Below are 26,194 nucleotides of genomic sequence, written 5' to 3'. Positions count from 1 at the left end.
ATCTGTACTTTGACCAGCTGTGTCCTCTTGCTTCCTTGCTTGGATTCAAGCCTTAATCCACACTTCATTATTGTAGTGTATGAGCCAGTAGAACTTAAAGGCATTAGGAAGCCCTGTAGAACTGACTCCTGTTTTAAACCACCAGTTTACATTAACACCTGCTCCTCCAGTCAGGGACGACCCTTGACCCCTTCCCTTCTTAGTCAGACTGACGACTTTAACATTTTACGTCATTTTGTAAATCTGACTGGAAAACTTCAGAGCTTTGATTAATTTTTGTTTCAAACTTCTGGTGTCTGTAAATTCAATTAAAAAGACTTTTCAGCATCCTGTGGGAGGAACATGGATCAATGAGGTAAGATGCCAGATACAGACGTAACAATTCATCAGACTCCAAACTGAAAATTCAGACTTTTCTACCTCAGACTTATATGCAGGCCTGCTGGTCGTACCTAAAGTCTCTAAAAGTAGTATGGGAGGTAGAACCTTCAGTTATCAGGCCCCTCTCCTTTGGAATCATCTACCAGTCAGGGTCCGGGAGGCAGACACCCTCTCTACTTTTAAGAGTAGGCTTCAAACTTTCCTTTATGATAAAGCTTCTAGTTAGACGTCTGCTTCTATGGTGTCATCTGTGATGAATGGCATTCCTCTTTGTTTTACTGCCCTCTACTGGTCTGGTGGTGTAGTGTATTTCCTTTTTTTTTCTCCATACCTCACTGGCCTGATTCACACAATCTACCCGGGACTTCAGCCCGCGGTCGAAACGCAGACAATAATGGGGGCACAGGAACCTTTTAGTTCAGGGGAAAGTAGTTCTGGGGGCTAAAAGACCCCGGAACTCTTTGTCAAAATGCACCTTTTCATTACATGATGTCTGTGTTACCATTGTTACTGGGTCCATAGGCAAACATGAGATGGTAGGATTTGTTGAGCCCTGTGGTCCTCACAGTAGACAGAGTGTTCATGGAGGTGAAAGAACAGCTGATCACCCCGCCTTGTACTGACGCTCTAACATCAGACACATTCCCCTACGAGACAGAAACAAGTTCAGCTTTGTGTTAAACCCAAACAAACAACCCAAACACAGAGATGTGTGCAGCTGAGTTCACTTATTACATGTCAAGATAAACATTTCATTATCTGTAAAGGAAAAATCCCGACCACATTTAAATGAGCAGTGTCATGTACCAGAGGGAGAGTTTGTGGAGCGGTTCTTCCTGTTGAAAAAGCATGCTGCAGCTGCACGAGACCATCGCTTCCTGTGCCACAGATATAAATGTCATCGTTCCCCTGAAGAAGAGAAGGAGGAGGCTGAGGGTTATGACTGTCACTCTTAGGGCAATGATTGATCATCTTACAGCTGTATTTAGCATCTCAAGTCAATGCTAAACTGGCTGAGATTATAAAGAGCTGTGTCTAATATAAGCTCTTCAAATTACATCACATTCACACCACAGAGAGAGCTGGATCAGGCTTGGACCAGCTCTTAGTTATGCTGCTATAGGCTTAGACTGCCGGGGGAACTGGCGCACTGACACACTGGGATCCTATCTCATCCCCTTCCCCCCAACCCCCTCCTAACTTACTTTAACTCTCCCTGTCCCATTAAAGTTACTAACCATAGACCTTTCTGGAGTCCCTGAGCTCCCTTGTCTCGTAGGTTCATCTGAGCTGCCGTAGACGTCCTCCTGCTGTGGACGTTCCAGACTCCAGCTGATACAGACGTGCTGGACGCCAGTGGCAACAGCTACTACTACTGGTCTCATCACTATCACCGCTCCCTCTCTCTCTTATTCTCCTCTATCCTTCTTTCCAGACCCAACTTGGTCGAGGCAGATGTCTGTCTAACATGAGTCTGGTCCTGTTCGAGGTTTCTGCCTGTTAAAGGAAGTTTGTCCTCTCCGCTGTAACTAGCTAAATACTGTGAGGTGCAATGCTCATGGTGGATTAAGGTGGGGTCAGACTGAGTCTTATCCTGTCTTGGTGTTGGGTCTCTGTTCATAATTTGACATAGAGTGGTCTAGACCTGCTCTGTTTGTAAAAGAGTCTTGAGATAACGTTTGTTGTGATTTGGCGCTATACAAATAAATATTGATTGATTGATTGATTGATTGATTGATTGATTGATTGAGTGATTGATTGATTGATTGATTGATTGATTGATTGATTGATTGATTGATTGATTGAGTGATTGAATTGTACTTCCCAAGGACACTTCGGCATTTGGATAGCGGGACCTGGAATCAAATCCTGACTTAGAGGCGACCGACTCTACCACTGAGCCCCAGCTGCCCTCTTTATGACCTGAGAACTGTCACGAGTTGCTTTGGTTTGATTTGTGTTTTCCTAGTTTTGTATCTTGTCATTGGTGTTTAACTCTAGATGTTCGTTGTGTTTCAGTCTGGTTTTCCTCTCTGTGTATTCTGTTTATTATAAGTTGACCTCATGTCTCCCTTGTGGTTTTAGTGTTTCAGGTCTTGTGTTGTCTTCCCTGTGTGAGTTTCCTGTTTTATTTTGTAGTTTTTGCTCCCTGTGTTTTGGTGTAGTTTTACTTCCTGGGTCTTCCCTCCTTTTGATTGTCCTCACCTGTGCCTAGTTGTCCTCAGCTGTGTCTCGTTACCCTGTGTGTATATAAAAGTCTGTGTTTCCACCCTTCTGTGTCGGTTCATTGTGATATGCTGTGTCGTGTTCTCTGTGACGTCTTCTCCTGCTCCTCACGATGCCCTCGTGTTTTCTTTTGTGGACTTATTTTAAGTACGTTTTTGTTTATTCCTTTTGTTTATTAAATCCTTTTTTAATTGAAGTCTGCATGTCGGGTCCTCATTCCAGTTTTTCCAACCGTGACAAAAATAAAACTTGACCATGACGTCAAACGTGACTTTGTCTGTGTAAGCCAGGAGCCACATCCTGCCCTCAGGACGATGTTTCCTACCTTTGATCAGAAGTTTATGCTCATATCTTGGTGTTTATTTGTCTCTCTTGGTGTTGATTTGTCTCATCTCTCCTCATGTTTCTTGTCCTGGGCTTTGTGTTGTATTGTTTGTCACTTCCCCTGTCTCTTGTTTCAGATCCATTGACTCCCTGCTCCCCTATGTTTCTGATTTCATCTTGTACCATGTGTCAGAGTTTCAGCATGTTTCCTTGTGTTAATTCAAGGTTTTTGACCAGTTTCTGTCCCTTTTCTTCAATGATGTTTGCCTCTTGTCTTGGATACTTCTCCTGTTTGACTGCCTGCCTGTGTACCCAACTTGATTTTGTTTAAACAGACTTTGAATTCTCGCTTGCCTCTAGAGTCTGGCTTTTGGGTCCAAATTCTTGGTAGAGTTTCACACTTTTATCAATCAATCAATCAACTAATCAATCAATTACAGCTCATCTTCAACTTCTTAATCGTAACGACAGCCTCTGTAGATTTAACTGAGATGTTACCGACCAAAGGAGACTCAGGTTAGAGTGAAAGTGCAGGGCTCACAGGATGACAGACCAGAGGAGGCTCAGGTTAGAGTGAAAGTGCAGGGCTCACAGGATGACAGACCAGAGGAGGCTCAGGTTAGAGTGAAAGTGTGGGCCTCACAGGATGACGGACAAGAGGAGGCTCAGGTTAGAGTGAAAGTGTGGGCCTCACAGGATGACGGACAAGAGGAGGCTCAGGTTAGAGTAAAAGTGTGGGGCTCACAGGATGATGGACCAGAGGAGGCTCAGGTTAGAGTAAAAGTGTGGGGCTCACAGGATGATGGACCAGAGGAGGCTCAGGTTAGAGTAAAAGTGTGGGGCTCACAGGATGATGGACCAGAGGAGGCTCAGGTTAGAGTGAAAGTGTGGGGCTCACAGGATGATGGACCAGAGGAGGCTCAGGTTAGAGTGAAAGTGTGGGGCTCACAGGATGATGGACCAGAGGAGGCTCAGGTTAGAGTGAAAGTGTGGGGCTCACAGGATGATGGACCAGAGGAGGCTCAGGTTAGAGTAAAAGTTTGGGGCTCACAGGATGATGGACCAGAGGAGGCTCAGGTTAGAGTGAAAGTGTGGGGCTCACAGGATGATGGACCAGAGGAGGCTCAGGTTAGAGTGAAAGTGTGGGGCTCACAGGATGATGGACCAGAGGAGGCTCAGGTTAGAGTTAAAGTGATGGACTCACAGGATGATGGATCGGAGGAGGCTCAGGTTAGAGTAAAGTGATGAACTCACAGGATGATGGACCAGAGGAGGCTCAGGTTACAGTAAAAGTGTGGGGCTCACAGGATGATGGACCAGAGGAGGCTCAGGTTAGAGTAAAGTGATGGACTCACAGGATGATGGACCAGAGGAGGCTCAGGTTAGAGTTAAAGTGATGGACTCACAGGATGATGGACCAGAGGAGGCTCAGGTTAGAGTAAAAGTGTGGGGCTCACAGGATGATGGACCAGAGGAGGCTCAGGTTAGAGTAAAAGTGATGGACTCACAGGATGATGGACCAGAGGAGGCTCAGGTTAGAGTTAAAGTGATGGACTCACAGGATGATGGACCAGAGGAGGCTCAGGTTAGAGTGAAAGTGTGGGGCTCACAGGATGATGGACCAGAGGAGGCTCAGGTTAGAGTAAAAGTGATGGACTCACAGGATGATGGACCAGAGGAGGCTCAGGTTAGAGTAAAGTGTGGAGCTCACAGGATGATGGACCAGAGGAGCCTCAGGTTAGAGTGAAAGTGTGGGGCTCACAGGATGATGGACCAGAGGAGGCTCAGGTTAGAGTTAAAGTGCGGGGCTCACAGGATGATGGACCAGAGGAGGCTCAGGTTAGAGTAAAAGTGCAGGGCTCACAGGATGACAGACCAGAGGAGGCTCAGGTTAGAGTGAAAGTGCAGGGCTCACAGGATGACAGACCAGAGGAGGCTCAGGTTAGAGTGAAAGTGTGGGGCTCACAGGATGATGGACCAGAGGAGGCTCAGGTTAGAGTTAAAGTGATGGACTCACAGGATGATGGATCGGAGGAGGCTCAGGTTAGAGTAAAGTGATGAACTCACAGGATGATGGACCAGAGGAGGCTCAGGTTACAGTAAAAGTGTGGGGCTCACAGGATGATGGACCAGAGGAGGCTCAGGTTAGAGTAAAGTGATGGACTCACAGGATGATGGACCAGAGGAGGCTCAGGTTAGAGTTAAAGTGATGGACTCACAGGATGATGGACCAGAGGAGGCTCAGGTTAGAGTAAAAGTGTGGGGCTCACAGGATGATGGACCAGAGGAGGCTCAGGTTAGAGTAAAAGTGATGGACTCACAGGATGATGGACCAGAGGAGGCTCAGGTTAGAGTTAAAGTGATGGACTCACAGGATGATGGACCAGAGGAGGCTCAGGTTAGAGTGAAAGTGTGGGGCTCACAGGATGATGGACCAGAGGAGGCTCAGGTTAGAGTAAAAGTGATGGACTCACAGGATGATGGACCAGAGGAGGCTCAGGTTAGAGTAAAGTGTGGAGCTCACAGGATGATGGACCAGAGGAGCCTCAGGTTAGAGTGAAAGTGTGGGGCTCACAGGATGATGGACCAGAGGAGGCTCAGGTTAGAGTTAAAGTGCGGGGCTCACAGGATGATGGACCAGAGGAGGCTCAGGTTAGAGTAAAAGTGCAGGGCTCACAGGATGACAGACCAGAGGAGGCTCAGGTTAGAGTGAAAGTGCAGGGCTCACAGGATGACAGACCAGAGGAGGCTCAGGTTAGAGTGAAAGTGCAGGGCTCACAGGATGATGGACCAGAGGAGGCTCAGGTTAGAGTGAAAGTGTGGGCCTCACAGGATGACACACCAGAGGAGGCTCAGGTTAGAGTAAAAGTGCAGGCCTCACAGGATGATGGACCAGAGGAGGCTCAGGTTAGATTAAAGTGATGGACTCACAGGATGATGGACCAGAGGAGGCTCAGGTTAGAGTAAAGTGATGGACTCACAGGATGATGGACCAGAGGAGGCTCAGGTTAGAGTAAAGTGATGGACTCACAGGATGATGGACTAGAGGAGGCTCAGGTTAGAGTAAAGTGATGCGCTCACAGGATGATGGACCAGAGGAGGCTCGGGTTAGAGTAAAAGTGTGGGCCTCACAGGATGATGGACCAGAGGAGGCTCAGGTTAGAGTAAAAGTGTGGGCCTCACAGGATGATGGACCAGAGGAGGCTCAGGTTAGAGTAAAAGTGTGGGCCTCACAGGATGATGGACCAGAGGAGGCTCAGGTTAGAGTGAAAGTGTGGGCCTCACAGGATGATGGACCAGAGGAGGCTCAGGTTAGAGTAAAAGTGTGGGCCTCACAGGATGATGGACCAGAGGAGGCTCAGGTTAGAGTAAAGTGATGCGCTCACAGGATGATGGACCAGAGGAGGCTCGGGTTAGAGTAAAGTGCAGGGCTCACAGGATGATGGACCAGAGGAGGCTCAGGTTAGAGTAAAAGTGTGGGCCTCACAGGATGATGGACCAGAGGAGGCTCAGGTTAGAGTAAAAGTGTGGGCCTCACAGGATGATGGACCAGAGGAGGCTCAGGTTAGAGTAAAAGTGTGGGGCTCACAGGATGATGGACCAGAGGAGGCTCAGGTTAGAGTAAAGTGATGGACTCACAGGATGATGGACCAGAGGAGGCTCAGGTTAGAGTTAAAGTGCAGGGCTCACAGGATGATGGACCAGAGGAGGCTCAGGTTAGAGTAAAGTGCAGGGTTCACAGGATGATGGACCAGAGGAGGCTCAGGTTAGAGTGAAAGTGCAGGGCTCACAGGATGATGGACCAGAGGAGGCTCAGGTTAGAGTGAAAGTGAAGGGCTCACAGTATGATGGACCAGAGGAGGCTCAGGTTAGAGTGAAAGTGCAGGGCTCACAGGATGATGGACCAGAGGAGGCTCAGGTTAGAGTGAAAGTGCAGGGCTCACAGGATGACAGACCAGAGGAGGCTCAGGTTAGAGTGAAAGTGCAGGGCTCACAGGATGACAGACCAGAGGAGGCTCAGGTTAGAGTGAAAGTGCAGGGCTCACAGGATGACAGACCAGAGGAGGCTCAGGTTAGAGTAAAGGTGAGGGGCTCACAGGATGACAGACCAGAGGAGGCTCAGGTTAGAGTAAAAGTGTGGGGCTCACAGGATGATGGACCAGAGGAGGCTCAGGTTAGAGTGAAAGTGTGGGGCTCACAGGATGATGGACCAGAGGAGCCTCAGGTTAGAGTGAAAGTGTGGGGCTCACAGGATGATGGACCGGAGGAGGCTCAGGTTAGAGTGAAAGTGTGGGGCTTATAGGATGATGGACCGGAGGAGGAGGCTCAGGTTAGAGTGAAAGTGTGGGGCTTACAGGATGATGGACCGGAGGAGGCTCAGGTTAGAGTGAAAGTGTGGGGCTTACAGGATGATGGACCAGAGGAGGCTCAGGTTAGAGTAAAAGTGTGGGGCTCACAGGATGATGGACCAGAGGAGGCTCAGGTTAGAGTTAAGTGATGGACTCACAGGATGATGGACCAGAGGCTCAGGTTAGAGTAAAAGAACGGGGCTCACAGGACTAAAATAAATAAACTCACAATGCTGCTGTCATGCTGCCATATTTGACAGCTACCAGACATTTTAATGAGGAGAGTTTTCTTATGACTCTGCATGACTTCACGTTGTGAATCAATCAAACCAGTCTAAAGGTCAAAATGATAACTGACCAGTGTTCATTCTAATCGTCTTTCTTGCATTAACTTTAGTGCTTACTCGCTCATGAAGCGCTCTATAATGTCCATGTGAATGTAAACTGGATTATGCAAACTGCTCTTTGAGAAAACAGTCAAAGCATGCTGGTCTGTGGGCTACGGTAACACTACACATAGTCTGTCTCTCCCCCTCTTTCTCCATGCAGCAGGTTGGCATCGACGCGCTGACTCCCGGTGCTTGATCATATTATTTAAATATTAAGTATGTTTTTCTGGGTTACTGTGTCAGTGTTTTCAGTGGTTTATATAGTAAATGTAAGTTATTAAGCAGGTAGGGCTTTCAGAGTCCAGAATTCTGGAATATCACCAACATAAAAACAGCCTACTGTAAACTGTGTTTGCCACTCTCGTGACTTAATATTCCTGACTTGGATCTCTGTCATGTCCTTCACAGGGAGCGCCACTCCTTGTCTATATGAACATATTTATGTTGAGACATTATGGTTTTAACTAACACAAAGAATCAAATAATTCATAGAAAGAAATGTTCAAACATTACCATGATCTGATCATCCGAGAATCCAAAGGCGATGTACCCCTCCGAGGGACCGGTCATCTCATAGCGTACGGCTCCTTCACTGGGAAACAACACTCTGGCTGACATGAAATAACAGTCAGTGCTGACTGAAGGGTCACAGTTTGATGGCTGACTGAAACACACCTTGGTGACATCGCAGTCACTGATGGAGACCTGCAGGACAAACAGCTGTAATATAATATCAGTATGTTGTTCTGGTTTTCTTCATGAAGAGAATTAAAGTCTGACAGTAAAGTTTGTCTGTTAGTAAAAACACTTGTTATATTTCCTGTCAGGTTAATACAGTTTCATATGAGGCTGATCATTAATGAACAGAGGGTTTGAAAAGAGATGCATGGTTTATATTTTCACAGCTGGGGTTGGTAGTCAGATTTAGATCCACTTTTTGTTCTACTGGTTAAAATTATCTTTATGTCCTGATGGTAATCAATACATAATGTGTTCTTAAAAAAGAGGTAAAATAAGCTGCTATCTACAGCCGGAGTAAACCTGGGAAAACACCAACCAATCACTGCCATCAGGAGCCAAATGATGAAACCAATCAGATCCTGTCCTGCCGTTCTGCCCGCCTCCTGCACGTACATTTCCCTGGCGTTCACTCCCCGTCCCCTGCCTCTACTGACTGCCCCTCTTGCTCGACCTCAGGCCTGTCCCCTCTGACCCGATGAGGTGCTTTGCTCAGGACTGTAGTCCGGATCAGAGTCTAAAAAGCTCTCACCACGGGGCTCTGACAAGCAGAAGAATTAATGACATTCAGTAAGTCCTACAGAAAATATAGATGTACTGTAGCGTCCGTCTGGACTCTGTAGGGATGACGAGACGTGAACACGTTGAGCTTCAGTAGCCGGTCACTGTCGGCCGTGATCACGCCAACCAACAAAACAACAATCAATGTTTGAATGAATGAAGAACTTCTCCTCTTGTCTCTCCTCTCTCCAGCTCACACACTCTACACCTCTCCTGATGCCTTCACTGACCGTCAACACTGTAGGAATTAAGAACATCTACACTGAACACGTTTAACAAACAGTAGAGTTGTTACAGTATTATATATGTGTTATAACTTCTCCTGATATCATGTCACCAGTACAACTGTATAATGCTAACATGCTAGTTGTGAGTACTAACAGCAGCCATGTTTGTTTGTGTTTTTAACTTTCACTATGAGAATGTTTTGGTGTTTTCTTACTGCTGAGTGAGACATGAGTTGACGTAATCAATAACAGTTCTGGTATTGTGACAGCTCTACAGGCGCAGCTGTATTTGCTGTTTCATTATAAGACAGCTGTAGTTTTATACTGTTCTTGTCATTCATGCTTACAGCAGGTGATGCAGCTGGATGTACTGTAGTTTTCACTGTGGTGGGACTGGTTTTTAACGGTGTAGTTGGAGGATTTGAAGAAGAAACACCAGTACTGTCGTTGTTGAAGGTCAGCAGAGGACTTCTAACATCAACCCAGAATGTCTTGTAATTCTGCACCACAGAAGCACTGCAGGCACACAGAAAGCTCCATTAAACAGAGAGAAGACATGAGAAGAGAACAGGAACCAGATCATTTTGCTCATTAAAGGGATAGTTAGGGTTGTTTTTTAAGTGGTGGCACACAGGGGATGCTGGCCAGCTTGGTTCCTCCATTGAGAAACCAGCCAAGATACCAGAGTGAAAGCCCGGCAATCGACTGTAATCAACAGACAGAGATAGGTCTACCAGCGCTGTGCTCTATTTGGTCATTCTGTCTTTACAGATGGAGTCCTGAGGAAATGCTAAATTCAAAGTCATGCTAGTTTTTTTGTGACTACAGACCCTAAATTTAACTCTGAGATTTCCTTTACTGCCATACAACACACATAAAATCACAGTATCATCTGAAGTGAGATAACATCAACCAACATGTAAATGTAAGAGTAATCAAATAGAGCCAAACAAACCTGTGTTCACCTCAACCCACTTTTCACCACCATTTATCACACCATTTATCACAACATATATCACACCATTTATCACAACATATATCACACCATTTATCACAACATATATCACACCATATATCACACCATATATCACACCAGATATCACACCATTTATCACAATATATATCACAACATATGTCACACCATTTATCACAACATATATCACAACATATATCACACCAGATATCACACCATTTATCACAACATATATCACAACATATATCACACCATATATCACACCATTTATCACAACATATATCACAACATATATCACACCATATATCACACCATTTATCACAACATATATCACAACATATATCACAACATATATCACACCTTATATCACACCATATATCACACCAGATATCACACCATTTATCACAACATATATCACAACATATGTCACACCATTTATCACAACATATATCACAACATATATCACACCAGATATCACACCATTTATCACAACATATATCACAACATATATCACACCATATATCACACCATTTATCACAACATATATCACAACATATATCACACCATATATCACACCATTTATCACAACATATATCACAACATATATCACAACATATATCACACCTTATATCACACCATTTATCACAACATATATCACAACATATATCACACCATATATCACACCATATATCACACCATTTATCACAACATATATCACACCATATATCACACCTTATATCACACCATTTATCACAACATATTGCACACCATATATCACCATATATCATACCATATATTAGCATATATCACACCATATATCACACCATATATCACACCATATATCACACCATATATCACACCATTTATCACAACATATATCACACCATATATCACACCATTTATCACACCATATATCACAACATATATCACACCATATATCACACCATTTATCACAACATATATCACAACATATATCACAACATATATCACACCATTTATCACACCATTTATCACAATATATATCACAACATATATCACACCATATATAACACCATATATCACACCATTTATCACAACATATATCACACCATATATCACACCTTATATCACACCATTTATCACAACATATTGCACACCATATATCACCATATATCATACCATATATTAGCATATATCACACCATATATCACACCATATATCACACCATTTATCACACCATATATCACACCATATATCACACCATTTATCACACCATTTATCACACCATATATCACACCATATATCACACCATTTATCACACCATTTATCACACCATATATCACACAATATATCACACCATTTATCACACCATATATCACACCATATATCACACCATTTATCACACCATATATCACACCATATATCACACCATTTATCACACCATTTATCACACCATATATCACACAATATATCACACCATATATCACACCATATATCACACCATATATCACACAATATATCACACCATATATCACACCATATATCACACCATTTATCACACCATATATCACACCATTTATCACACCATATATCACACCATATATCACACCATTTATCACACCATTTATCACACCATATATCACACCATTTATCACACCATTTATCACACCATATATCACACCATATATCACACCATATATCACCATATATCACCATATCTCACACCATATATCACACCATATATCACCATATATCATACCATATATTAGCATATATCATACCATATATCACCATATATCACACCATATATCATACTTAAGCAGAGTGTGCTGTTAGCTAAGGAGGAGACTAAGCTGAATTGCTGTATCAGCTGGGTAAGCTCAGGCATATGGTGATTATAACTATAGACCCAAGCAGCTGATCAGTGTGCTGCAGGCGGAGGAACATGTGTGTGTACCATCTGCAAATACTGCAAACACAAAAGTGGGATTTTGATGGCAAAGTAAAGCGCTGAAAGATGAGTCAATAATTTGCAGGTTTCGTTTGAGTTCCTTACAATGATCTAAATGAAGTGGTAGACCCGGCCCTGTCTGTAGCTTCAGTCTCAGATCCCAGGCTGTTTTTTCAACAAAGGAGCCAAGCTGAGTTTGAAACACTCACTACTGACAAGTATCTCAAACAGGCCTGCTTCAGAACAATGATGTAAGAGCTGAACATGGAAATATAAACAGAAAGATGGAACCTTACCAGAATTGAACAGGTTTCTCAGAAGCTGAGTCTTCGGGTCTCCATGTGGCCTGAATAGAGGTCTTCATGGACTCTGATCTGTGGGAGACAGCCGAGTTCTGTAAACACACACACACACACACACACACACACACACACACACACACACACACACACACACACACACACACACACACACACACAGAGAGAGAGACACACACACACGGGATGTGAGAACACGGGAAGTCGTTATGTCTCCTGTCTTTTTGGTAGCTTGTGTGTTAACATTCATTTTATGGTGGGCTCGTGTGTGGAGCCGTTCCATATTATGTTTCACCTGAAGTCTTTGACGTGTTTTCGTTCAGACATTTCACATCTTCCTCACAAACACAAGAGACTGAATGTTTGATCTGAGCTATAAACAGCCCTGTTCACAAAGATGGATGAGAACCTGTGGTGTAAAACATGGAGGCTGCAGACATGCAGCTGTTACTTCTCTGACACTTCCTGCTAAATCAGTGATCAGCATGTTAAAGGACACAGCTTTAAAAGGTAAAGTCCTGACCTGCACATCTCTCAGATCAAAAGGAGCAAAAGGTGGTAAATTAAAATAAGCCTGGTAATAGTTGGCAGGAGAGTAAGTAAGATTGATTTGAAATACAAGAGAACAAGGCCTGGAACACACTTTTGCAGACAGCTCTCAAGATTTCGTCCCAGGTGCCACCCGTCCTTATGTCTGGAATAAAAGTTTGAGTCAAGCAAAAAATAACTTAGAAAAAGTTTCATCAATAATGAGCTTCATATTTCTGGAGGTCTGAGACAACACCATTTGGTTTGTCTTTGGAGCCTATTAGCAAATTAAGGGGATGATTTTCCAGATCTGTGCCCCATGGTACACCATGAGTCCGCATAGCTGCACGCAGCTGGAAGTAAAAGAAGAAGGAAGTACCTCATAAGTTATAGGAACTCTGTTAGTCTCTGAATTCATGGAGGCCTTGATTCCCTATAATATCTTGAAGCTTATGAACCCCTCTATCCTCCCATGGTGGGTAAATGATTGGTTTTCCATCTATTAGAAGACAATAATTACGAATAATTGGAGATTGGCAGAAGAATTTATTGGAAATCTTTGCTAATTGCTGGACTTTATGCAAAACAGTGAATACGAAATAATTTGTCCAAACTCCTTTTTCACAGTTTTATGCGGTATGTTAGAGTACATTAAGTAGAGTTAAACTCTGAGGATATGTTAATTGTTCTTAGATGGGGCGCCATGACACTAAAGATTTTGAGTTATCCCAGACTGTGAGTGGACGTAGTGCAAAACACCATGCATACCATTCAAAAGGAGGCAGATTTACACCTCCTGCTGATTTATGTCTCTGTAAGGTAGAGGCTTTGATCCTTGGCTTTTTCTTGTTCCATATGTATTCACTTATGATGGAATGCAGCTTCTTCAAAAAGCCAGCAGGGGGAGCCAGAGGAATCATAGAGCTTATAAAATGAACACGAGGTAATATGTTCATCTTTACAACACACAGTCTGGACTGAAAGGAGGTAGGCAGTTTGCACCATCTTTTCAGGTCTGCATCAATATCATTTAGAACCTTATTAAAATTATTAGCAGTGATTGTATCAAGTGAAGGGAAAATATGAACCCCTAGGTATTTAAAATTGTTGACAACAAGGATATTAGAGGTGGATATCTGCCTATTCAATTCCCCAAGCGGCATTAATGAGGATTTTTCCCAGTTCATTTTGTGGCCGGTTAAATGGCCAAAGTTCTCAAAGATCTGAAGTAGATGTGTTATTGATGTATTTTTTACAAAAATTAAAATATCATCTGCATACAGAGAGATATGATGTGACGTAGTACATATTGTCACTGGCTCTAGGGCGTCTGACTGTCGAATAGCCTGAGCGACAGGCTGTAGGGATAAAGCAAACAAAAGTGGAGATAGAGGGCAGCCCTGACGTGAAGATCTAGAGACAGGAAATCTGGATGAGCATGTATTACCAGTTAAAACAACTGCAGTTGGATTATAATACAATAATTTGATCATTGAGATGAAGCCTATGCTAAAACCCATATGTTGAAGAACAGCCCAGAGATAATTCCATTCCAGCCGATCAAATGCCTTCTCTGCATCAAGCCAGAGAATAGCAGAATCATTATCTGATCTGGGAGCTAGATCTATGACATGTAGAAGTCGACGGACATTATCGGATGATAACCTGGATTTAATAAAGCCAGTTTGATCATGGTGAATCAAGAGAGGTAAAAAGCCCTCAAAGCGGGTTGCCAAGACCTTAGCAAAGAGTTTGATTTCACTGTTCAGAAGACTCAGTGGTCTGTAAGAGGAGCAATCGGTCGGAGGTTTTTCCTTCTTTAGGAGAAGAGAGATGACAGCAATGTTTAAACTAGAGGAGAAAGAGCCTTTCAAAATCGAAAAATTAAGCATGTCTAACAACAATGGGCCGAGCTGGGGCCAGAAATGAATCTAAAATTCTGGAGGTATTCCATCCAGACCTGGAGATCTGCCCGTATTCATTTGTTTAAGAACTCTTTCCAGTTCTTCGATGGTGATAGGTGCCTCTAATATACTCTTTGTTTCTGAGGGCAGTTTTGGTAAATTCAGGGACTGTAGAAAGTTGGTGTACACTATTTCATCATGAGTGACTTCTGATTTATACAGTTCCTGAAAGAACTGCTTAAAAGTGTTATTAATTTTCTGTGGCTCAGATGTTAGTGTACCCACTTTGGTCTTGATTACTGAGATGTTTGCTAACTGATCATTTGTCCTTAACTTAAGAGCAAGTAGGCGACTTGGACGTGCACTGTTCATGTAGTAGTTTTGTCTGGTGCGATGAATTATGAATTCTGTTTTTTGTCTTAGTAAGCTGTTGAGTTCATCCAGTAAGTACTGTCGGCTGCGCACATTATCTGGTGATGTATTGGTTAGCACGTTTTATTCAGCCCTTGAAATTTCAGTTTCCAAAAACTCAATGCGGTGTTTCCTTATTCTGTTGAGATTTGACGAAAATGAGATTGTTTTATTGCTAATGAAACCTTTGACTTCTTCCCATAATACTCTAGGATCACTAACTGAGCTGCCATTTATGCTAATGAATTCATCTAGTTCAGTCTCAAATTCTTGTTTCAAAGTAATGTTCTGGAGTAGAGTAGTGTTGAAACGCCAGCGGGGAGCTTTGGATTGGCCAACTTTTAACAAGAAAGTACACAGAATGGCCCTATGATCAGACAGTGAGGCTGGGATCATATCAGCATTACTAATATCTTTAAAAAGAGTTTTGGAATCCAGAATATAATCTATTCTTGAACAATTTTATGTCTACCTGGAAAGAAGGAAAATTCCTTCATAGAAGGATTCATCTCCCGCCACATATCAATTATTGCATAATCATTTGCTCATTTCTGAAGAGACATGGATGCTCAATGTTGTTCTGCACTGTCTCTTAAACCAGTTCGGTCCAGATCACTGAGCCATACAGCATTAAAGTCCCCCCCTATCATAAGATGGTATTCTGGAAGGTCTAATAATGTGGAAGTCAGTTAATCATAAAAGTGCAGGTCAAAGAAATTGGGGGCGTATGCACATATTAAAGCAATCTTAATGCCATGTAAAGCTATTTTACAATAAGTGATCAGACCATCATTGCTCCTGCCGGTCCCTGGAATATCATAGGTTCAATTACGCTTTGCAGCTATTTAGACCCCTTTGCTTTTCGTAGTGTGACAAGAGGAAGCAATGACATGATGATGTTTATTTTGAAATCTATGTACATCATCTTTCAGAAAGTGTGACTCCTGGATAAAGGCAAAATGAACATTCTTCCTTTTAGGGAGCTCCACTGTGCTTGTGCACTTCTGGGGTGAATTACGACATTGACAGTCCCAAGATAAAACAGTAATCTTATTCATATCCAAACATGTTCAGAAATGGCAAACAATAGCACAGAAGAAATCTGTAGTACACTTGATACCTGGTAAATAGGATACCGAATCCACCCTCGCATACATAAACAATGAAAAAAGGTGTGACGTATGGACCAGCAGAGATTCCCTCATCTGGAATATATGGGACACTTTGATTCTATCTCTGTGCAGCTTCCTGAACTCTGTGACTCTACCTGTTTTTATGGGATCAGGAATAAACAGGAGCTCACTGTGAGGACAGAGAGGGAGGAGGATTATCTGCTGAGTGGTGAAAAACTTTTGCCTGGGGTCCATCGGGGCTGGGTGGGTGGCTGGTGTCCCTGTCACCCTCCGTCCCCCTGCTGCCCCCTCCCCTGTGGGGGCCTGGTCCGCGGCTGCCCTCGGGGCCGGGTTTCCCGGGGTTCCCTCGCGGTCCTCTTGGGGGGTGGGGTGGTGCGCAGTTGGGGGGGTGTTACTACGGCAGCCATTGGGGTGTCCCTCCATGCCCCCGCGGCCTGGTCCATCAGTCGCAGGGCGTGGGTGGGGGGCATGGCTGGGGGGAGTGGTCGGGCCGTCTGGGGGGGGCAGGGGGGATTGGCCCTGCCGCCTCCGCCCTCCCCCCGCTGCGGCGCGCCGGTTGGTGGGCTCTGGTCCTGGTCCTGCCCGTCTGCCTGGCTGTCTGCTCCTGGTGCCGGGCCCCCTCGGCCCTGGGGGCTCCTTTGGCTCCGTCTTGGGGGGCTGTGGGGGCGGTGTTGTGGGGGTGTCCCTTGGGGGGGCTTCGGGATCTCTCCCCCCCTTTCCTCCTACTGGGTGACCTGGGGGTCGCCCTGGGTGCTCCGGCGGTACCTGCTTGCCTCCGGTCTGGGTCCTTGGCTTCTCCCCTGGCCTGGGTCTCCCGCGGTGGGTTGGGTCCTTCGGTCTGACGGCTCTCGCGGCCCGGGTGCCGGGCCGTACCGCTCGGCTGATCTGACCCAAGTGGTTTCATCTGCACCAGTGGTGGTCTCGTTACACAAATAGAACACAGCACGGCGGCAACCCTCTGCGACCCAAGCTTCAGTAATGATTGTGGACACTAAGGGTTGCTTAATCATTAGTATCACCCCACGGATTTATTTTGGCGTCATGGTGAGATGGTCCCTCTCCATCTAAGTGTCTTAGGTCTCTCTCTCCTTCTCTCTCCCTGTCCCTTTGTATATCCTTATGTAATCTTTCTTTCACTTTCTCTTATTTTTTAATTTTTTTTGGCCCACCAGGTGTGCACGCGCTCTTTTACAGAACATGATATTAGCTGCCAATAAAAGATAGGCCAGAGTTCTAAGAGGGATGGTGATGGTTGCATGCACACAGTCACAAGCACAGAAGAAAAAGGTTTTCTTTCTTTTCTTTTGCTGCAAGAATAAATTGCATTAATATTTGACAGTTTGTGACAAACATGACACAAACCAGAAATATATATGCAGACAAGAGAAAAAGAAGAAAGAAAAAAAAAAAAAGAAAAACTTTACCTGTCACTTGAATCCAGCTATTGGTTGTAGTAGGAAGTTAGCTCCGCCCCTTTTAGCATAACCGGCTTCCCCATTCAATTTCCGAGAGCTCAACCTTGTTACTGCGGTCTAGCCAGCCTCCACTGTATTCTGTTTGTTGACAACAGACAGCTGTGGCCTTTGAACCCCCCTCCCTCTCGCTAATATTTGCATCTTGAGCTCTCGTTTACACACGATTTTGACGCGTGAATTGAGCGAGTCATTCATGGGAATAGAGCGAGTAAACACAAAACATTCTCGCGTCTGTATTCGCACGAACAGCGCGATCGTTCGTGTTTGGTGTGAACGCACCATTAAATTTTCCGTCACAAGAGAATGGGAGAAACGAAGAGGAAAACAAAACTAGGGTTCATAGTTCTTACTGTTGTTTACTATAGAGCCATAAATCCCTATAAGGGTAAGGGAAACGGGGAAAAGAAAGGCGCTTTACAAAGTCAGTGTCTGGATCAGCCGAGGAGTTCTCTATCCTCGACCCGCCGAAGCCGTTACTCTTTTTCAAGAGAAGGGATTTCCTTTTTGAGCCTCACCCAGCTCCAAGAAGGTCTACAGTCATGGCCAAAAGTTTTGAGAATGACACAACTATTAATTTTCACAAAGTCTGCTGTTTCAGTTTTTATAATGGCAATTTGCATATACTCCAGAATGTTCTGAGGAGTGATCAGCTCAACTGCAATTAATTGCAAAGTCCCTCTTTGCCTTGAAAATGAACTTTATCACCAAAAACACATTTCCACTTCATTTCAGCCCTGCCACAAAAGGACCAGCTAACATCATTTCAATGACACACAGGTGTCACACACATTAACACAGGTGTGGGTGTTGATGAGGACAAGGCTGGCGATCAATCTGTCATGATTGAGTGACTGGACACTTTAAAAGGAAGATGGTGCATGACACCATTGTTCCTCATCTGTTAGCCATGGTTACCTGCAAGGAAACACGTGCAGCCATCATTGCATTGCACAAAAAGGGCCTAACAGGGAAGTTTATAGCAGCGAGTAAGATTGCACCTCAGTCAACCGTCTATCCAATTATCAAGAACTTCAAGGAGAGAGGTTCAATTGTTGCCAAACAGGCTCCAGGGCGCCCAAGAAAGTCCAGCAAGCGCCAGGACCGTCTCCTGAAGGTGTTACAGCTGCGGGATCGGGCCACCACCAGTGCAGAGCTTGCTCAGGAATGGCAGCAGGCAGGTGTGAGTGCATCTGCACGCACAGTGAGGCGAAGACTTTTGGAGGAAGGCCTGGTGTCAAGGAGGGCAGCAAAGAAGCCACTTCTCTCCAGTAAAAACATCAGGGACAGACTGATATTCTGCAGAAGGTACAGGGACTGGACTGCTGAGGACTGGGGTAAAGTCATTTTCTCTGATGAATCCCCTTTCCGATTGTTTGGGGCATCTGGAGGAAGGCTTGTTCGGAGAAGACGAGGTGAGCGCTACCATCAGTCCTGTCTCTTGCCAACAGTGAAGCATCCTGAGACCATTCATGTGTGGGGTTGCTTTTCGGTCAAGGGAGTGGGCTCTCTCACAATCTTGCCTAAAAACACAGCCATGAATAAAGAATGGTACCAGAACGTCCTCCCAGAGCAACTTCTCCCAACCATCCAAGGGCAGTTTGGTGATGAAGAATGACTTTTCCAGCATGATGGAGCACCTTGCCATAAAGCAAAAGTCAGAACAAAATGGCTCGGGGAACAGAACATTAAGATTTTGGGCCCTTGGCCAGGAAACTCCCCAGATCTTAATCCCATTGAGAACTTGTGGTCAATCCTCAAGAGGCGGGTGGACAATCAAAAACCCACAAATTCTGACAAACTCCAAGCATTGATTATGCAAGAATGGACTGCCATCAGTCAGGATTTGGTCCAGAAGTTGATTGACAGCATGCCAGGGAGAATTGCAGAGGTCTTGAAAAAGAAGGGTCAACACTGCAAATATTGACTTATTGCATGAATTCTGTGTAATTCTCAATAAAAGCTTTTGATACTTATGAAATGCTTCTAATTGTATTTCATTATACCATAGAAACATCTGACAAAAACACCTAAAAACCCTGAAGCAGCAGACTTTGTGAAAATGTAATATTTGTGTCATTCTCAAAACTTTTGGCCATGACTGTAGATGTTGCTCCCCCAGTAGAGCTTGATTGTAGCTGGGTACAGGAGGAAAGCCTGGAAGCCTCTGGTGCGCGCTTCATGCATAACCTTACAGCAGGGTTTGCGGCGTTTTGCTGTAGCCTCGCTGTAGTCTGGAGCGAACTTCAGCTGGATTCCGGTCACCTCTGGGGGATTCTTTCTTGCCTCGTTGAGCAGACGATCTCTGTCCGTGTATCAGAGGCACTTCACAATCAACGGGCGTGAGCGTTGAGCGTTCCCAGGACTGGAGTTGGACAGATGGCTGAGATGATGAGCTCTCATCAGCTCCGGTGGGGCAGAAACGAGGGCAGGGAACCATTTTGGAATATTCTCCGTCAGGTGAGCAAGAGCATTTGGGCCCTCAGCTCCCTCTTTAAGGTTGAAAATTAGAAGATTGTCCCTGCGTGCCCTGTCTTCCATGTCTGTAAGTTTGCTCCAAAGCTTCAAGATGTTTCGGGCATCCTGCTGCAGATTTTTCCACACTGGTAACGCACTCTTGGAGGTTTATCATATGTTAACAGTATGATACTTAATGAATTCTTATTTCAAACGTTTGAGATACTTTTTTAAATAGCTTAACCTTTTAATATGTATTAAACAGAATACAGAAAACTTAAATCAAGCATTATATTTATGTTACATCATCATTAAAAATCAGGCTGCAGTATATATGACGAGTATCCTGGAAACTCAGATGACTGAAATGAGATGAGTAGGAATGTGCCTATATGTATTAGAGGGTATTTGTGAGAGCCTGCTCATGTTGGGAACCATGTGGCTTTATCTTTGTGCCTTTAACTATGCTAAACTAAACCACTGCAGAGCACCATCATCTTCATAACGGAGGGGCAGAGGACTGCACAGGGCGGAGGCACACAAAACCTGCTGTAGTCCCCCCAAGGGGTGGCAGATGATAGTAGACCATGGGAGGAAACTCCAGTTCATGGAGGAAACACTTTCCAAAGCTCTGAGACCTGATATCATCTGTGGTCTCAGGGGGGAAGGAAAGTAATTCAGGTGGAACTAACCGCCCCATGGGAGGAGGGCTGTGAGGAAGTTTAAGGGTGGACAACATGTCTGTTGCCAGTGGAAGTGGGATGTTGAGGGTTCCCAGCTTAGTGTGGAGCCTCATGATCTGTTTCCTCACATCCTGACTTAAGCAAATAAATGTATGTTTAGCATTTATCCAACTGTTTCTTGATTATTGTTTGCATGAAAAAATCTCAGCTTAGAATGAAAACCTTGACATATACAGCAAAGGGTTGATATCACCAAATAAGAGATAGTGTGAGAGTCAGATACAAGAGGGAACTGTTTATGTTTGAAGAAATGGTTTTATTTTATAATCAAAGGAACTGTTGCTTATTCAGTTGCCTGCAGTGCAGTATTTAAAGACCAAAGAATGCTGCAATGGATCATCCCATGTGAGCGCTGGATAAAAATAGTGCTGTATGTAATTCACATAGGAGTGCTCTGTGTGGGTGAACTTACAAGTTTCCCGCTGCAGGTGAGCTGCTGAGCGGACCCTGCTGTCAGGTCGAAGGAGCCCACAGGAGACGTGCTCCCAACCTCTCGCGCCTGTAACAGGAAACCAATGAATGGTATCGAGGCTGGAGCCTGGAGCTCAACTGAAACAGAGACAAAACATTTCAGAGCAATTTCCACAGTCCTTTGTGCCCACTCATAGTCCTTTGTGCTCACTCATAGTCTTTCATGCTCACTCACAGTCCTTTGTGCTCACTCACAGTCCTTCATGCTCACTCACAGTCCTTTGTGCTCACTCACAGTCCTTTGTGCTCACTCACAGTCCTTCATGATCACTCAAAGTCCTTCATGCCAACTCACAGTCCTTCATGCCCACTCACAGTCCTTCATGCCAATTCACAGTCCTCTGTGCTCACTCACAGTCCTTCATGCCCACTCACAGTCCTTTATGCTCACTCACAGTCCTTCATGCTCACTCACAGTCCTCTGTGCTCACTCACAGTCCTTCATGCCCACTCACAGTCCTTCATGCTCACTCACAGTCCTTAATGCTCACTATCTGTCCTTCATGCTCACTCACAGTCCTTCATGCGCACACGCAGTTCTTTATGCTCACTCCCAGTCCTCTGTGCTCACTCACAGTCCTTCATGCCCACTCGCAGTCCTTCATGCCCACTCACAGTCCTTCATGCTCACTCACAGTCCTTCATGCTCACTCACAGTCCTTCATGCCCACTCGCAGTCCTTCATGCCAATTCACAGTCCTCTGTGCTCACTCACAGTCCTTCATGCCCACTCACAGTCCTTTATGCTCACTCACAGTCCTTCATGCTCACTCACAGTCCTCTGTGCTCACTCACAGTCCTTCATGCCCACTCACAGTCCTTCATGCTCACTCACAGTCCTTAATGCTCACTATCTGTCCTTCATGCTCACTCACAGTCCTTCATGCGCACACGCAGTTCTTTATGCTCACTCCCAGTCCTCTGTGCTCACTCACAGTCCTTCATGCCCACTCGCAGTCCTTCATGCCCACTCACAGTCCTTCATGCTCACTCACAGTCCTTCATGCTCACTCACAGTCCTTCATGCCCACTCGCAGTCCTTCACGCTCACTCACAGTCCTTCATGCCCACTCGCCGTCCTTCATGCTCACTCACAGTCCTTCATGCCCACTTGCAGTCCTTCATGCTCACTCACAGTCCTTCATGCCCACTCACAGTCCTTCATGCTCACTCACAGTCCTTCATGCTCACTCACAGTCCTTCATGCCCACTCACAGTCCTTCATGCCCACTCACAGTCCTTCATGCTCACTCACAGTCCTTCATGCTCACTCACAGTCCTTCATGCCCACTCGCAGTCCTTCATGTACACTCACAGTCCTTCATGCCTACTTAGTCCTTTATGCCCACTCACAGTCCTTTATGCCCACTCACAGTCCTTTATGCCCACTCACAGTCCTGTATGCACACTCACAGTCCTTTATGCCCACTCACAGTCCTTTATGCCCACTCACAGTCCTTTATGCCCACTCACAGTCCTTTATGCCCACTCACAGTCCTTTATGACATTAAGCATATCTCTGGGCTTCTTTAGGCTTATATCATGACATTTGTAGTTATTCTTAGTCTTTGTGCATCTTGGTGTCTAATATATAAATCTGATAAATAAAACCAGCGATCTTTCACACTTTGAAAATCTGTGCATTTAACTCTTTAATTACGATCAATGATTGTGTATGTGTGTTAAACACAGTGGAGGGTTTTCATTTGGACCTTTCAACATCATTCAGTGAAAAATGTTAAAACAGGCTGAATCAGATTTCACTGTGGGAACATGAAATGTCAGAAAAAGAAATCTGAAAACATGGAGGAATGAAGATAACAAAAGCAGAGTAACCGCCAGATTAATGATATCATTTGATTTTGTAAGACTTAACTTTGCACTCATGTTCAGAGAATATCTGTCTGTAAAGACACATTTAAACCCTCAGGCTTAGGTTGTGAATACAGTACCTCTCATGACACTGTAAAATAACAGTAAGTTGAAAAAATGTCTGCAATAATTGTGTGATAATTCCAGATTCAATGATCCTGATTCTTACCTGTCACCACGTCTCCAGGTCTGTACCTGGTGTTGTTCGTAGTGACTGTAAATGGTGCAGGTTCTGTCTGTGGGCTCGACCCAGAGTGGTGTGGTCGCATATCTGTACAACTGTCCAGAACCAGACCTGAGCTGTAGCAGCAAACAGACGGAACAACAAACAGCAGCAGCAACACAATGCAGTCCATTTCAACCAAGTGGTCAGGTCCCACTCAACTCAGATTACAGCTGGTGAAGAACAGAGAGTCACACAATGCTGTTATTGAGTTCTCAGGCGCTGGAGGCGGAGTCAGAGTCTCCAGGAAACAATGACAGAGGAGTGGGATACCTGGGGCACAGGGAGGAGGGCACAGGGAGGAGGCCACAGGTGTTCTCCTGCTCTACTTATTACCTTCACATACAAGGTAGACAAAGACCGGGTGATAGAGGTCTACATGTGTGCTTCATGAGTGTGGTTCATAGAGATACACAAATGTCAGAGAAAATTACCAGAGACTGTCCAACCAGCAGGGAATGTTTAACATTCAGAGGATGACTCAACTGAACTTTCATTCAACCTAACAAGAAGCATGCAAAACATGTAAAAAGTGCTGAGTTATAAAACATGTACCCCGTACAGTTTGTGCTGAAAGAGAAAAAGGTGTTCAGACCAAACCGTTTCTTTGTACAGAGCTGTAAACATGTTCATTTCTGCTTAGAGGCTTTTTCTGGTGTAGGCTTGAATTTGTGTGCTTCTTGAGCCAGCCTCAAGTTGACGCTCTGAAATCTGTCGTTTTTGTCATGATGGGGAAAAAACAAGAAAGAGAAGAGGACCCAAGTGAAGATTTAAATAAAAAGGATTAAATAAACAGTAAATGACTTCAAACAAAGTCCACATAACCCATAAAAGAAAACACAAGGGGTTGAGGAGCAGAAGAAGACAGGGATCACAACACAACAGATCACAGATCACAATGAACCGACACAGAAGGGAGGAAAGAGAGTTTTCAAAACCGTAGTACGTACAGCATACTCCATACTGGGTCTGAAGGTAGTCTGCAATCTGACTGTCCTGGTGGATCTGGTCTGCAGGATGCTGGGTCAGACGTCAATGGATTTCCGGTTTTAGAAAGCAGAAGTAAACAACGACCAAGCAGATAGATAAACTGCTTCTTTAGCATCACTTATGATTTAAAAAGTGAAGAAGTGGTTTATATGGAATTTAATCGTTTTCACAGCACATACAAACTGAGTGCCCCCCCCCCCCCCCCCCCGGAGTGACGTCACTCACCAACCAAAGATGAGATGTGAACACAGCTAACTACGCTAAACCGTGCATGAATACTCTCCAAAAATGGACGGGCATTCAACCCCCTCTGTCAGGACTGGGTCTAAGAAACACACTAAACCAGTACTAGCTCAGACTGTTACAATAAAAGTATAAGAGGGTGATAAACCCATCAACCCACAGAATAAAATGAATCCATGAAACCAACCACAAAATTCAACTGCAAACCCCATCAAGGTCAATCAGCTGTTCTGTGAGAAACTTCTGGTAGGTTGCCCTTACCACCAGAGGACACTGTGGCAGCTCTGGATGTAGTACCTCCCATTTGCGCCTCCCACCTTATAATAAAGGTCAGGATGAGGGCCTTCTCCCTCTTTGTCCACAAACATTTGATGGTTTGCCATGTGTCTGTTGTTGCCTCCTCTATGTGAGTACATTTCCTTTGTACATTTGAATATTGTTTACTTTAATCACCTGAGGCTGAGTTTATTGTTGTATAATGTTACTTAATATTAAATTCTACTTTGAGAATTATCATCTTTATTATGTATTTATCATAAATTCATTGTGTGTGCGAGCTCGCTTGGCAATAAAGCTTTCTTGAATCTTGAATCTTGAATCTTGAATGTATGCTACCCTATCTCGCTTATGTTTGTCATGATATAAAGGTTTCTATTCCACATGTTTGTCCAGGAAAATTGAATATGTTTCTTTGTTTGTTTAGAAAAACTAGTGATGGTGAGATGAAGCTTCGTGAAGCATTGAGGCTTTCCATCCAATTGTTTAACTCATGGGCCGAGGCTTCATGGTGCTCCATTTACTCTACTGCGCCATCAAGTGGACAATAAATGTAAAATATGCGCAGTGATTATAATGACACCGTCCCTTTGGTGTGTGAAGCTTTGAATTGAATAAATTAATGAATGATGTTTGTGATGCCAACACATAAATAATGAACTTCTTAATATGGTGTCTGTCTTTATGGTACAATGGGCAGGTCAAAAGGGAAAGTGGAAACAAATTGGGGAGAAGGTTGTGACTGTGCTTGTGTTACTTGGTTTGTGACTGTTTGTGTTACCAGGGACGACATATAACATGTAAAACAGGGCTAACATTGGATTCATTTTTATTTAAAAATAACAATTTCTCCAAAGTGCTGGGCTTCAGGCGGTTTCCTCTTTTCGAAACAATTTCTCCTTGTTTTCATGCAGGGCTCTATAATGCCTCAGCATAGATGAGGTTCTATTGTTGTATCCAAGTTCTTTTGAACACAACAGACACTTTTAAAAAGAAATAAATTAGAACAAGGGATACTCTGTGTTGTCAAATGTATTTATGGTGCCCTAATTATTA

The 26,194-nt window shown here is 44.3% G+C and overlaps 1 protein-coding gene across 1 annotated transcript in view; it reads right to left on the bottom strand.

The window, feature by feature from the left end:
- The window catches only part of LOC117829112 (putative ferric-chelate reductase 1), a 34,281-nt gene extending 12,430 nt beyond the window's left edge, over window positions 1-21,851 (bottom strand). Inside the window, exons 1-7 of the mRNA XM_034706663.1 lie at window positions 21,790-21,851; window positions 21,476-21,612; window positions 12,395-12,492; window positions 9,543-9,711; window positions 8,183-8,374; window positions 1,189-1,290; window positions 884-1,028 (exon numbers count right to left, since the gene is read on the bottom strand). Of these exons, the coding sequence (XP_034562554.1) occupies window positions 884-1,028; window positions 1,189-1,290; window positions 8,183-8,374; window positions 9,543-9,711; window positions 12,395-12,492; window positions 21,476-21,612; window positions 21,790-21,799 (853 nt within the window). The 5' untranslated portion in view covers window positions 21,800-21,851. The remainder of the gene's footprint in view (window positions 1-883; window positions 1,029-1,188; window positions 1,291-8,182; window positions 8,375-9,542; window positions 9,712-12,394; window positions 12,493-21,475; window positions 21,613-21,789) is intronic.
- Window positions 21,852-26,194: the final 4,343 nt, after the last annotated feature.

This window comes from Notolabrus celidotus, chromosome 17 (genome assembly GCF_009762535.1).
Source record: "Notolabrus celidotus isolate fNotCel1 chromosome 17, fNotCel1.pri, whole genome shotgun sequence".
Lineage (NCBI taxonomy): Eukaryota > Metazoa > Chordata > Actinopteri > Labriformes > Labridae > Notolabrus > Notolabrus celidotus.
Note: the sequence above shows the minus strand (reverse complement) of the source record. Positions and strands in the feature narration are given on the sequence as shown.